A 13,238-nucleotide genomic window follows, 5' to 3' on the forward strand; every position below is an offset into this window, starting at 1 on the left:
GTTGATGCAGGTGGTCATTGATGCAGGTGGTCAGTTGATGCAGGTGGCCAGTTGCCTAAAACCTTAGCACTTTACCCTTTGTTAACAAAACCAAAACAGAGCCCGAGAGAAACTTTTCAGGACTGACCACAGTTCTGGGATCAAGCCCTCTGGGGGTCTGTTACAGATCATAAGGATTGTGCCATTCTGGTCATACAGAGTACGGGCCAAAGCTAGCATACAAAGCACTCTTAATTCCGTCCCTTGAAAGCTGGTGGGACAAGTCTTTCCTTTACATTACTCATGGGAGACGGAGAAAACTCCACATACGGCTTTGAGCTGTAAGATTTTAAAAATAAAATACCGCACAGCCCATCAGCCCGCCAGAGCCTGTGGTGACCACTCTGTGGTGCCCATAACAAGTACTGACACTTGGGTTCCTGGAGAGGGCCATGAGTCATGCCCACATGGGTTTTCCCTGAGATCTATTTTTCCTTCTGAATGTTGCATTTACATGCCTTGCCTAAATATGGGCTCCATTTACACAGGTCTTGTGGTCTGGACAGCTGTCATTGGCAGAGTGAGTCCTTTCCTGTGTCATTAGGGTTAGTGGATTCTGGGCCACCCACCCCTTGTGCAGTCGTCATAGTGGTGGCAACTGAGGGGTCTCTGGCTAAGCTCTGCTGTGTCCAGGTGTTAGTGGCATGGCCCCAGAATGTCCCACTGTAGGGGATCTTACAGCCCTGTTCTACTTCCACGGTCACTTTTGTGTGTGACATGGATCGTGGCAGAATCATACATTACTGATAGGCTTCTCAGGGGAAGGTTAGCACAGGACCTTACAGGTGAGCTCTTGACACCCGAGGCTGAGCAAGTACTAAGTCACCCTTATCTGAGGCTTTGTTTCTCATTCTTTTAGGTCAAAAGTTCTCAAAATAAACAATTCCTACGTTTCAAATTGTGTGCCATTCTGAGGAGCACAATGAATTGTTAAGCCATCTGTCCCACCGTATCTCTCCTGGGATGAGACTTTGTCTGGGGTCTCCACATGTCTGTGCCAACTGACTGCCAATCATTAGCAGCAGTCTTGGCTATCAGGTCTCTCACGTTTGGGTATCTCAGTGCTCAGCATCCTACAAGCCCACTTTCGCTTAATCCCGGTCATAAAATGGGAGAGTAGATATGCTGGCCATTCAGGCACACAAAGAGATGCTATGAAGCCCCTCTTCAAGAGAAGAGGTGGGTAGTCGCACCTAAATGAGGAAACCAAAACCCACAAATGCAGGCAGAGGGGTCTACAGTCTACAGTAGAGGGTATCATCTGTCTATGAAGTTGTGAAGGTGAAATTTCATGGGAGCTTTCCCATCTCAGTATAAACTGCAAGAGCGACAGCCATGGGTACAGCTGTGATTTGGACTGAACCAGGATGGAAAAGGCCTTGTCTTCTTGGGTCCAGCTCTATCCGTGGTTTCAAGAATTCACTGGAGACACTGAGATGTGTCTTCCTTAAGAATAGGACATTTTGCTGTGGAAGGTGACAGCTGGGGTGGTGTCTTCATCAAGGGACACTTGTCGTGTGTCTGTTACATATTTCATCACAGGCTGACGTCACCTAACTGACATGGCCATTTCTGTCTCTGTTCTAGGACTGCTTGCCATCAAGGGTGCACATGACATAGAGACCAGGCTCAATGAGGTCGAGAGGCTGCTGGAGACGGTCATCAGCATGCCGTGTAAGGTGAGCAGGGCTTACAGACCAGAGTGGCCCATGACCACCAGGCTTAAAGACCAGAGTGGCCCATGACCACTAGGCTTAAAGACCAGAGTGGCCCATGACCACTAGGCTTAAAGACCAGAGTGGCCCATGACCACTAGGCTTAAAGACAGCTCCCTGCATCTCACTCAGTGTTTGTTCCCACCTGAAATCCTGGAAGTTTCAGAGAAGGGAAATGTCTGTGGGGTCCCTGCTGGAGTCTTTTCTCTCCTGGGGACAGAGTTGGAAGGAGAGCCATGAGGTGTGAAGCAGGAGGAGACAGAGGCTTCTCCAGAAGCAGTGGCCTTTTCTCTCTTCCCTCCCCTCAGAACCCTCTCTTCTTGCTTAGGTTCAGAATAGGAAGCCAAGGGCAATGTCAGCATCCATGCTGGCAGCCCAGTGTTCAGTTACATTTCTCCGTATGCTGAGTCTGTGAGCTTGATGCAGGAGATAAGAACCTGGAGGGTCAGGCAGAATCCTTAGCTCTTAAAGGTTCTGTTTTGCTCACTGGGAAATGGGGCACATAGAAGCAACCCAGCAGATAGTAAAGGAGGGAGCTGGGTGTGCTATGCTAGCTTTGTGTAAAGCATTCTGCAGAGCCACCCGCCCTAGTAAGAGGCCTTGCCTATAGCCACCTCTAAACAAAGAAGCTACGATGATCTAGTCACTGGGTATAGGCCATCAACCAGCCCCTGCACAGGTCCGGGACAGCCTCCTGAGCGTCACATCAGTTGGGGTCACCTCTGTGCAGAAACACCACCCCAGCACACACGTGGGGCTCGCTGTGGAGAGCTTTACGTCATCAGTAACCACTGTGTTTATTCCCAGTATTCTAGGTCTGAGGTTGTACTCACCTTCTTTGAAAGATCGCCTCTGGATCAGGTGTTAAAAAATGATAATGTCCATAAAATCCAACCCAGCTTTCAAAGTCCTGTTAAAATATCAGGTAAGTACCTCGGTGAAGGTGAGGGAGGACTGTGGTGAAGGTGAGGGAGGACTGTGGTGAAGGTGAGGGAGGACTGTGGTGAAGGTGAGGGAGGACTGTGGTGAAGGTATTGGAGACTGAGGTGAAGGTGAGGGAGGACTGTGAGGACTGTGATGAAGGTGTGGGAAGACAGTGCTTAGTTGCTGTGGTGGTTGCAAGGCCTTTCCAGTATGGCACTGCGGGAGGGGTGCTCAGCCTCCACCCTTGGGCTCCAGAAGGTCACTTCCCTGGAACAGAGAAATGATCCCAGAGTTCTCACTAAGCAGTGTAAGCGCCTTCCGCTTGGTGACTAAAGGGTGTGTCATTCTTACTTCCAAAGGGGTTAATTTGACATATTAGTTAGAATTTACTTAAGAAAGAGTATAATAGTGATGAAAATACTAATGAGGCATTCTCTTTAAACAATATTTGTTATTTTAATGTTGTGTCTGTATATGTGTTTTGTCTGCACGTCTGTAGTATGGTATATTTACATGTGTGTGCCTGGTGTCCACAGAGGCTAAAGAAGGCATTGGAGCTCTCAGAACTGGAGTGGTAGACGGTTGTGAGCCACCAGGTGGGTGCTGGGAACTGAGTGTGGGTCTTCTGGAAGAGCATCAAGTATTCTTAACCGCTGAGCATTTCTCCAGCCCCAGGAAAGCATTTCTGAGGTAATGACTGGAGTCCATAGGCTGACCTGTGGAAGTGAGGGAGCCCCTGAGAGGCCGTGTTGAATTTGGCTCTAGGGAAGCTCTTAGCTTCGGTGCTGTTGGCATTGACATTGTACTGTGCCTTCTAGCACTGGAAATCAGCCACTGTAAGGTGGAGTCACCACAGTAGGAGCTACATAGGAAGGAAGGAGTCCCATGGCCTGTTTGCTGTTTTCCTAAGAGCTGGCTATACTTGTCCAGAGAACTGTATTTTTGTTTCATTTTGTTTCTTCAAGAGGCTAACCTTTAACTCACTATGTAACCCAGGCTGGCCTTGAACTCACAACAGTCCTCCCCACATATGTCAACCTCCTCAGTATTGAGATTATAGGCATACACCACTTATAGTTCAGCTTTGGACCGTGGTGCTGAGGAATACTTTGTAGGAAAGAGAGCTTATCCTGATGGCTTCTAGGGCTGGGTTTCCCCAGGCAAGGGTTAGGGTTAATCAGCTGGTGGCCTAAAGGGTGACACTGGCGTTTACACGAGGAGAGAGGGACATGAGAGGAGATCCATCAGACCTTGACTTGGAAAGGAGGGGAGAGGTATCTGTGTCCATCATTGCCTCTCTGACTGGTGGGCAGCTGATGGAAAAGGCACTCAGAGCCATCTGTGGGAGGGAAGGAGAGGAAGGAAGACGGGCAGGGACAGAGTGAAGATGCTGTTGTGTCTTTGGCATACAGAGATGTCAATCACAGTTGTGTGCATGGACTAACTGGGTGTGTGGGTTCTAGGACCTGGGGTGGGAGAGTCCATGACCGTGAGTGCACAGGTTGGGTGGTTCATCTGGGTGGTTCATTGTGTAGGAACTTCCTGGTTATCTTAGAGGAAAGCGGGCAGTTTAAGGGCCTAGGGGACCTTTGTTAACCGGCACCTTCTAGAACCTTCTATCCAGCTGATTGCATGTAGTGAGGTTGTCTGTCTGGGTTGTCTGAACAATGGATAAATTTTGATCTTATCATATCATCTCCAGATCCTGGGTCTCCTCCACTGGACTCTAGCAATTGTTTGTGCTGTGACCCTCAAGGGTCACCAGGTTGAGCCATTCTCTCCAAGTCTTTCCATTTAAGAAATAGATGTTGATGGTCCAGACCCACACCGACCTTTCTCTCCTTCTCTTGGGGGATTTCTACATGCACTCTGGCATTCAAAGAGCTGGCAGGTGGGATGGAGTTACCACAGACTCCCCTCTTTGGGGATGGCGATTTACGATTTACGGAGCCCAGGCCTTGTGTGTCCTGTCTTTTCTCTTTGGATGTTGAGGCTGTAGGTGATGAGGGCTCCACCAGATGGCAGCAGGCACTGGATGTACTGAAGACTCTTGTCAATATTAAGCCGGCTTGGCAAAGATAGGCACTCAGACTTAAGCATTCATTTCCTGTGTTATTCTAAATGTTTATCAAACCTAAGGGTACACGGCTCTTAAGTTTTCTTCGATGCTGCCATGACTACGCAGCACAAAGGGAACAGAGATCTCAGCTTCACCTAGTTATGCTAGCAGAACTGATAGGTTGCATCCACAGAAGTGGGTTGTTGCCATCAAGGTGTGAAAGGAAATATTTTTTTTTTTGTTCTTTAATCCAGTATCCATTCAATCTTAGCTACAATTTTTACTATGGAGATAGACAAGTCATCCAGTTAATAAAAGGATATTGTTTGTGCTTTTGTTCTGTTGTTGGAACAAACCAAAAAAATATAATGCCAGGGAGGACTGAGAAAGGAGGAAGGCTGGGTACTGTGAATTCTTCTAGAGTTAAGGATGTGGCCTAAAAAATTAAACTAGCTAGTGATTTTTGCTGTGGGTTCTAAACTGACATGCGAGGAATTCGTATCTTGAGTTTGTTTACAAACGGGCTGTAGGCACTGTAATATTTCTTTAATTATAACATTTTCTTCAGTCTCTTAATTATTATTCTTGTGTGACAGCAGGTGGAAAATCATGACCAAGTGTCATGGTAATAATTAGTATTAGTTGAGCCTTCGGACATATTATCCTGTTTAATGTGCAGCTGAGCCCTGTATAGAGGATAACCAAGCAGAACTAACCTGTTCTCCAGGCACGGGTAGCAGGAACAGAGTTAGAAACAGCTGTACTTGGGGTCAGTGAGCACGCACTAATGCAGTGGATTAGCAGCAGCGCTATAGTCCACAGTCCCATAATACGAACATCAACGAGGCCTTACTGAGCCTGAAGGCACCAACCCCTGGTCAACACCACCCCTGTTGGTTATTTTCCTCATTACTGTCACTAAATACCAGACCAGACACAGCTTAAAGGAGAAAGGATTTATTTTGACTTCCAGTTTAAGAAGGGATACAGACCATCGCATGGAGGAAGCCATGGTTGTGGGGGCGTGAGACAGCTGGTCACATTGTATCTGTAGTCGAGGGGCAGAGTGGACAGGAAATGGGGCCAAGCTATCAAACTACAAACCCACCCCTAAGTGACTCTGTCCAGTGAGGCTCCCCTCCTGAAGGTATCCCCCAACCTTCCAAACCAGCACGACTGGCTGGGGATTAGGTGTTCAGACACACAAGGCTATAGGGGACATTTCTCACTCAAGTCACCGCACCACCTTCTGGTAGAGACTGATCCAAGAGTAACTTCCCACTCAGGAGGTTGTTGTTCAGTGTGTAGATGGTGTCTGGGGAGGGCATTGCTTCAGGACTGTTAGCAAAGTGGTCATTTTTAAACTGATGGTAGACAGGTGATAAGCTCAGGCTTCCCTTGTTGTGAATTTTGGATAACTCTTCTTAGGTTTTTAGTGATGGCTCTTCTTAAGGTATTGTTTTTAAGTTGAATGGAAGAAATGAAAATATAAACTGTCACAGAGCTCCAGTTTTAGCTAGCTTAGGCATAGGGAGAGCCATGTGTATCTGGCTAGGTTCTGAGCCTGTCGTGGTACCTGCTTTTGTGTTCGTGTTTCTTGGTGAGCCATCCCTTTCCAAGCTGGTTTGGGGTGGATGCACTGAAGGCTTATAGACTCCATTTGTGTGTTCAGGAGTTTGAGACTCGAGGCTCAGTGTGATGAGGGTAACTTGGGGATCCATGAGGAACCCAGGGCTTCTGGGGGACATCTTTGGTAAAATATCAGCAGTTTGAGCAATATCCCTCTGTGGCCTGGATCTAGGACTTTGAGAGACTGGAAACCAATGTACTTTAGTGTGTCCTCAGGGCCCAACTGGCCTTGGGAACTCTAGATCTCATTAATGTTTCCAAAGACTCTTTGCCATAGACTTCTAAGGAGTGACTTGTTCCAAAATCTATTCTGGAAGGACCAGTAAAGATTCCACATCCTTGACTCTGCGGTTCACATTTAGCAAAGATTAGGCATGCCCATAGCTTCAGGAGTTTGTACAGAAGTGACTTGCATCCCAAGATTCCTTTCCCATCCCAGATTCCCTTGGTAGGGGGGAGAAGGAGATGTGGGTTGTCAGTTAGCAGTGTGGAGGCTGTACTGGGGCTTGCTGCACTTCCTCAGACAGACAGATTTGGGTCAGAGTTAATAAGAACAGTAAAGAAAATGACTCTCTGCTGCCACACCCTCTGATTGGGGAGGCAAGAGAATCGGAACTTGTGTGGGGTTCAGTGATTTTCAGTCTGACAGCTCACTACCTGAGCATCTTCCCTTTGCTCTTTGTACACAGAAATGTAGCTGACCCGAGTTCCCAGACTCCTTACTTATGTTTTGCTGAGTCCCTCCCTAGTGCTGTACACTACTGGGTGGAGGAGCAGGAAAGAAGGCAGGGGAAGGAGTCAGAGTTGATATCCCATGAGTGTGACTGACTGAGAAAATGTGCTGCAAGAGACACATGTCACATGCTAGCTCCTTCTCCAGGAAACCAGACATGCATTTCAGCAAGTACTTAGCAAACTGATGAATAGTCGTTTTGCGAGAGTGAAGAGGAAACCTAGTTTTCTTTACTTCTTTCTGGGTAGTTCCCTAATTCTCTGCATATGGACAGAAGTTCTCAGAATGGAGCACCAAATGCCTAGGAAGGTTAAAAATACACAGGAAATGATCATTTTCATCATGAAAAGGCAAATTTATATACTCAGGAATAATTAAACTGTGGTCTGCTGGGTAGAGGGCTAAGATGATCCTTTAGACACAAAAGCATCTGATATCTAGTAACCCTTAGGATAGGGAGAGATGCTCTTGTTGGCTGTGTAGGCCTGTAGAAGAGGAAAGGCTAAAGTCAGCTGTGTCTCTAACATGAAGATGCGATCTTGTGGATGAAACATACCCAGAATGTGGGATATGTATTAAGTGTGTCTTTTAGGCCAAGAGCCTTGCTGGAGAGGACTTCAGAGGTGGTCCTGAGCGTGGAGCTCAGCTGCCTGAAAGCCAAAGACTGGAGATGAGTGAGACTTACAGAGAGGGGAGGATTCAAGATGGCAGCAAGCCTGATGATCTCCTGAGGGAAAGGAGAGAGACTCAGTTCCTTCTGAACTGTCAAGGCTATAGTGGGTTAAAAGGAAGAGAGCCAAACCTCACTAGGTTCTTAAACAGTCAGCTCTTTATGTCTGTGGGTCCAGAGTCTGGATTCAACCAAGCACAGGCCAAAGTACTGGGAAAAGTACTGTGTCTACTGATCATGTGTAACCCTTTCTCCTCCGTCACTATAACAATGATTTACATATCATGTGCATTGCATCAGGTATTATAAGTGATCTAAAGATGATTTAAAGCCCAGAGGGAGGATGGGTGGAAAGTCTAGACACACCACCCCGGTTTGCATTAGAGATTCCAACATCATGGGTTTTGATGTTTAAAGAGGGTGTCTGAAACTAAATGGATGCTTGCTTGCTGTGATGGGATCCAGGACACCATGGGATGCTAGTAAATTCTTGGACATTCTCAATACAAACTTGAAGGTTTTCCATGAAGGAGAAGAGTCCCAAGGCCACAAGACTGCAATGTAAGCTTCTAGCTTCGTGCCAGCCACCAGTCCTCCCCTTCAGCTCTTTTAGCCCTAGGAGAGCCCATGTAAACAAACCGCCAGTGTAGACACAGAGAGCTGCTTTTGTTTGTTGATTTTTCTAAAGTACCCACATCTGTGTTTATTGGGGGAAAATATTAATGTATATATACAATTTCATGACGCAAAGTCAGTGAGCCGCTCATTTAAAATGCAATCTAATCTCATCCGATGCTTAGCACCATCTAGGATGCAGATTCTGTCAGCCCTGTCTCAGCCACAGGCTAGAGCTCAGAAAGGTCAGGGAAATGGTGTGATGTCACATGTCGCAATGGTGGATAGAGCCTGCCTCAGACTCTGTCTACTTCCCTCCATCCTCCACTGTGAACTCATGGGCAGGGAACAGGTGGAAGTGCTCAGATACCAGAGGCAGATACCAGTGGATCAAGCTTCAGGGAGAGACACACTGTTCCTGTGGTATTGGTGTCAGCACCTTGGTCTGCCTGTCTAAACACTAGAGGGATTTTCTGGGCATCAGGAGAGAGCTGGGAAGAGTGGGTGATGGAGAAGAGGGAGACTGATATAAACTTCAGTTCTAAAATTTTATTTTATGATTTCCTACACACACACACACACCCTTCTGTTTCCAAGTTCGCCGTCTTATTTTCATGCCTTTTTATTTTATTTTTTTAATGATGCATTATAGCTGTCTTGACCATGGGTAGGAGGTTATTTATTGAGCAAGGGCAACTTGACTGTGTCTCCACTGCTGAGGAATGTTACTTCCCCTTCCATAGTCCCCATTAACTACTGGTAGCTCCTCAGGAGAAGATGGGACCTTATAAGTCCATGACAGATGTCACTGGGCCCAGCCATGTGCAGTAGACACTATTACTGTGAGTTTCTGGGTACAATGGCTATGTCAAGTCCAGAAGACAGCAATTCACAGCCCTCCTCCTCCACCACCACCTCTTCCATTCCCTCTGCCCTCTCTTCCACAATCCCCCCTGCCCTCTCTTCCACAATGCCCCCTGAGCCTCGGAAGGGGAGACTATAGATGTCCTGTGTAGGCCTAAGCACTTAGCAGTCACGAATCCTCAGCACTGTGTTCAATTACAAGTTTGCATTGATAACCGCGCACCACAAAGAGAAACGTCTCTGGCTCAGGCTGAGAGCAGTCGATCTATGATAAATCCTGATACTCTAACCTCAAGTACTGACGTTTCCGGAATACTTATCTCATGGCTTTGGTTTTCAGAAATCATGAGGTCCAATGGATTTTGTTTGGCAAACACCGAAACAATAGTCATTGACCACAGTATACCCAACGGGAAGGACCAGCTCCTGGATTCGGATTCCACAGAGCATCTGTGAGTGCACTTCTCTAATGGGTTTTCATACAAGGGGTCGGAAACTGGTAGTGTGTACAATGCTTTACAGCAGTGACTTTCGAGCTTCTCAATGCTGCAACCCTTTAATACAGTTCTTCATGTTTAATACAGATACTCTTGACTCCAACCAGCATATTATTTTCATTGCTACATCATAACTGTAATTTTGAGACTGTTATGTAGGATATCTGATATTCAACCCCTGTGAAAGAGTCACTCCCAAAAGACTCCCAAAGACTCCCAAAGGGGTCGTGAGCCACAGGTTGAGAACAGCAGCAGACTCTGCCAGTTTGGGCGTTCTTATTTTAAAAGTTTGTCTCATAGTCTGTGGAGAGGTTCGTTAATTGATCTAGGAGAGGAATAGTCACCTAGTCACTAGATATGAGGGCCATTCAGAAGTTACAAAACTCCAGGATCTAGTTTGTGTCGGCTCTGAGGTGTGAAACACTATCTTCTGGTTCAGAATCCAGGAACCACACACCTCCACACTTCCTGGACTGGGACTTTGACACATACGTTTATCTCACAAGTTGATGGGTGATCCATTAGAACCCTAGTCTTTAATAGCTGAGGAGCTTTGATTACTGATGGCTAGACAGCCAAAAGCTACTGTTGCCTGCATTCTACCTTCCTCTGCAATGAAACTTCTGACCAGAATGTACTGTAGAGAGCCTGCCACCTAGAGGCCAGCAGGAGCAGCTTGGGTCCTGCCAGTCGGGAGATCTGGCTTTGTTGCTAGGTGTTCCTGGTGACAGAAAGGGGGTCCCTGGGAATGCCCTGGAGGCAGATATAGGCCCTGTAGCAACTGGTGATGGGAAAAGGTCTCCATCTGACTCCTTTACCATGATGTATCACACAAAGCTGGAGGGCTTTCCTTCTGTTAACAGTCATTCAGTGTGCACCACAGTGCTATTCCTGCCAGTCAGAGGTCCCCGAGAAACCACATGTGGTGATTGCAGCATCCCACAGTATCTTGGTCAGGCATGCCTAGAGGCCAGGCAGGCCAGGGGATTGCTCTGTCAACACAGTTCCTCACTATATTATTATGCAAGCCTCTTCTTTCATATCCTCTATGAAAGTTTTGTCATTATTCCTGGTAACAATACCCCAGAATGTGCATCAGTGTCCCTGACAGCAGGCTGTTCAACACTCAGAGATTGGAAGGCTGGTAGCACTTGATGCTTACCATGTGGCCCTCAGCTGGGAGTAGCGGCTGTCAGGCAGTGGAGTGCAATGCAGTCTCTGCAGAGAACATCCAAATTTGACCCAGAAGGAAGATGGGCACTAGTGAGTGGGCACTGAGGGAATCGAGCAGCAGGGTCCACAGGAACCCTGGCAGTGCTGGTCCCAAGGCCTTTGGTGGTTCTTCCTCCAGTTACTTTCATCCATCTTCAGGACATCCTCTGGTCTGAGGGGAGGTGATGAAGGCAGAGTGGGTCACTGGGAAGTTCAGGACAGCCCTGTGTGCACACTATGTAAGCTTCCCAAACCTATACAACTTTCATCCTTCAGAGCTTGAGTCATCCTGGGTCAAACCAGGCTTGGCCACCAGGTACAGCCTGCCTCCATGACCATAGGGACCCTCTTGTAGTGTCCCTCCCTGGTGTCCTTGCAAGCTCCTAAGGACACATCACCCCCGCCTGTCCACTGTTGATCTATAAGCTGACACAGGGCCTGGCACAAAGCAGGAGCCAGAATATCACTGTGAATTAAGGGAGCATGAAGGCCCCGCTACCTTACAGATACAGAAAGTAATCAGAAAGACGGCAAAGCTCAGAAGCATTGCTTGGGCGGTACCACCCATTTTAAACAATTTGTGTGTTCATGGTTCTTCCCACGTGCCTGCTGCAGGCCTGGAAAGGACCTCATCTCGTTGATCTCACTTGTCCCCTTCCATAGAGCCTGGAGCCCCCAGTTTCCTTGCACTGCACCAGCTACCTCTTGTCCCCTCTTTCTTCAAGCTGGGGTACTACAATATGATGGCCTTCACCTCTGTCGTCTCTTTCAGGTTTGAAAATGGTGGTGATTTCACCTCAGAGCTGGAAGATGGTGATGACCCAGCAGCTTATGTCACCAACTTGTCCTATTACCATCTGGTTCCATTTGAGACAGACATTTTGGACTGAACCTCTCCATCGGGCCTTCTCTGCCTCCATTCTTGACTGCATGACCTCATGCTGTCCTGTGCGCACCCAAAGGCCAAAGCCTCTGGTCAGCCTGGGCCTCCCTCCGAGGGGCCTGGGTGTCTAGAAAGCAGAGGTGCAAGGGATCTTGATGACCACAGGCAGCTCTGAGGGGCCATCTACCTGCACTCAGCCCCACCAACCTCCAGCCTGCCTCTTCTGGGACACACTATTCCTGTCGGCTATACTTCCTCTTGTCTCACTGCTGACTTGGGGATTTGGAGAGCATTCCTCTTGGTCACATGGCCCTGACTCCCTACTTTTCTCTTGTGTGTCAAAGGCACAAAGCATTATTTCAAGAGGATTTTGAATACGTTACCAAGTTCTGGACCTTGTGGGCAGGGAATATTAAGTGACTCAGGATTTCCCTGAGAAGGATGTGTGGCTTTTTTTTTTTTTTACATCTTCTCCCTGGAAACTGGGTTTGGAGTGAGCTGGAATGAGCGTTTTCAAGCCTGGAGAAGATTGCTGGCTTCAGGGAGTTGAGAGCATTCATTGTCCTGTGCTTATGAACCTGGTGTAGAGTTTTCTTCCAAAGAGGAGCACTCCCTCCTCTCTGCCACCTCCTGTCAGTTCTTCTGCTAGGCTGTGATGGGGTCACCACTGCCTAAGGTGCTCGAAGTCCCTCCCCTGGTGAGCTCAATGGCATAAGTGCCAGGATGAATCAGAAAGGAAGGGATGGGGAGGAAGGGAAGCTTACAGCTTGGACCAAAAAGGTCTGGGTCCTGCAAGCTCATGTCCTCACTGTGTCTACTAACGACCAGCACTTGCTAATGTAAATAATAGTAAATTATTGAAAAATTCTAATTCTTTTACACAGTCTGTTTTTAATCTATTTTAATTAAATAAAATCTATTGTTCTACTTTGATCTAGTGAGGATGTTTGCATAAAAAAAGATGTGGTCCGTTTTATCCCCTACCTAGGGACAAGAAAGATGGTAGATGATGACCCTCAACCCCGGCTCCACCCCGCCTCCATGCCTCCATCCTGAGACCTGGTTTAGCACTCTTCTTGACACACTAGTGTTTAGGAAATGTGTTCTCACCCCAGGGGGCGAACTATTCAAACCAGACAATGGGCTTGCCTTCTTTGGACTCAGGGGTTTCCCCTTCTTTGCTGTCCTCTTTGGCGGTCACAGGAAGTGTCTGTGGTGACCTAGAAGCTACAATACAAACGGGATTTCCGTGGATTTTGCCTTCCAACTGTGTCCAACTTAACGCATCCTGCTTTTCATAATTGCTCCTGAAGCACTGACTGGGGTCAACCAGTAATCTTCCTTGTCTTACTACCAAATTAAGATCAGTACAAAGATAGTTTCCCTTAGCAGTTAACA

The 13,238-nt window shown here is 47.4% G+C and overlaps 1 protein-coding gene across 2 annotated transcripts in view; it reads left to right on the forward strand.

Annotated features, from left to right (window-relative positions):
* Pxdc1 (PX domain containing 1) overlaps window positions 1-12,773 on the forward strand; it is a 27,213-nt gene extending 14,440 nt beyond the window's left edge. Inside the window, exons 2-6 of one of the 2 annotated variants that reach the window (XM_028763309.1) lie at window positions 1,627-1,718; window positions 2,562-2,679; window positions 3,215-3,274; window positions 9,589-9,700; window positions 11,730-12,773. In XM_028763309.1, coding sequence (XP_028619142.1) covers window positions 1,627-1,718; window positions 2,562-2,679; window positions 3,215-3,274; window positions 9,589-9,700; window positions 11,730-11,847 — 500 coding nt within the window. In that variant the 3' untranslated portion in view covers window positions 11,848-12,773. The remainder of the gene's footprint in view (window positions 1-1,626; window positions 1,719-2,561; window positions 2,680-3,214; window positions 3,275-9,588; window positions 9,701-11,729) is intronic. The other variant, XM_028763310.1, reaches the window with a different exon arrangement.
* The last annotated feature ends 465 nt before the right edge of the window (window positions 12,774-13,238 follow it).

This window comes from Grammomys surdaster, unplaced genomic scaffold (assembly GCF_004785775.1).
Source record: "Grammomys surdaster isolate TR1022 unplaced genomic scaffold, NIH_TR_1.0 137, whole genome shotgun sequence".
Taxonomy (NCBI): Eukaryota; Metazoa; Chordata; class Mammalia; order Rodentia; family Muridae; genus Grammomys; species Grammomys surdaster.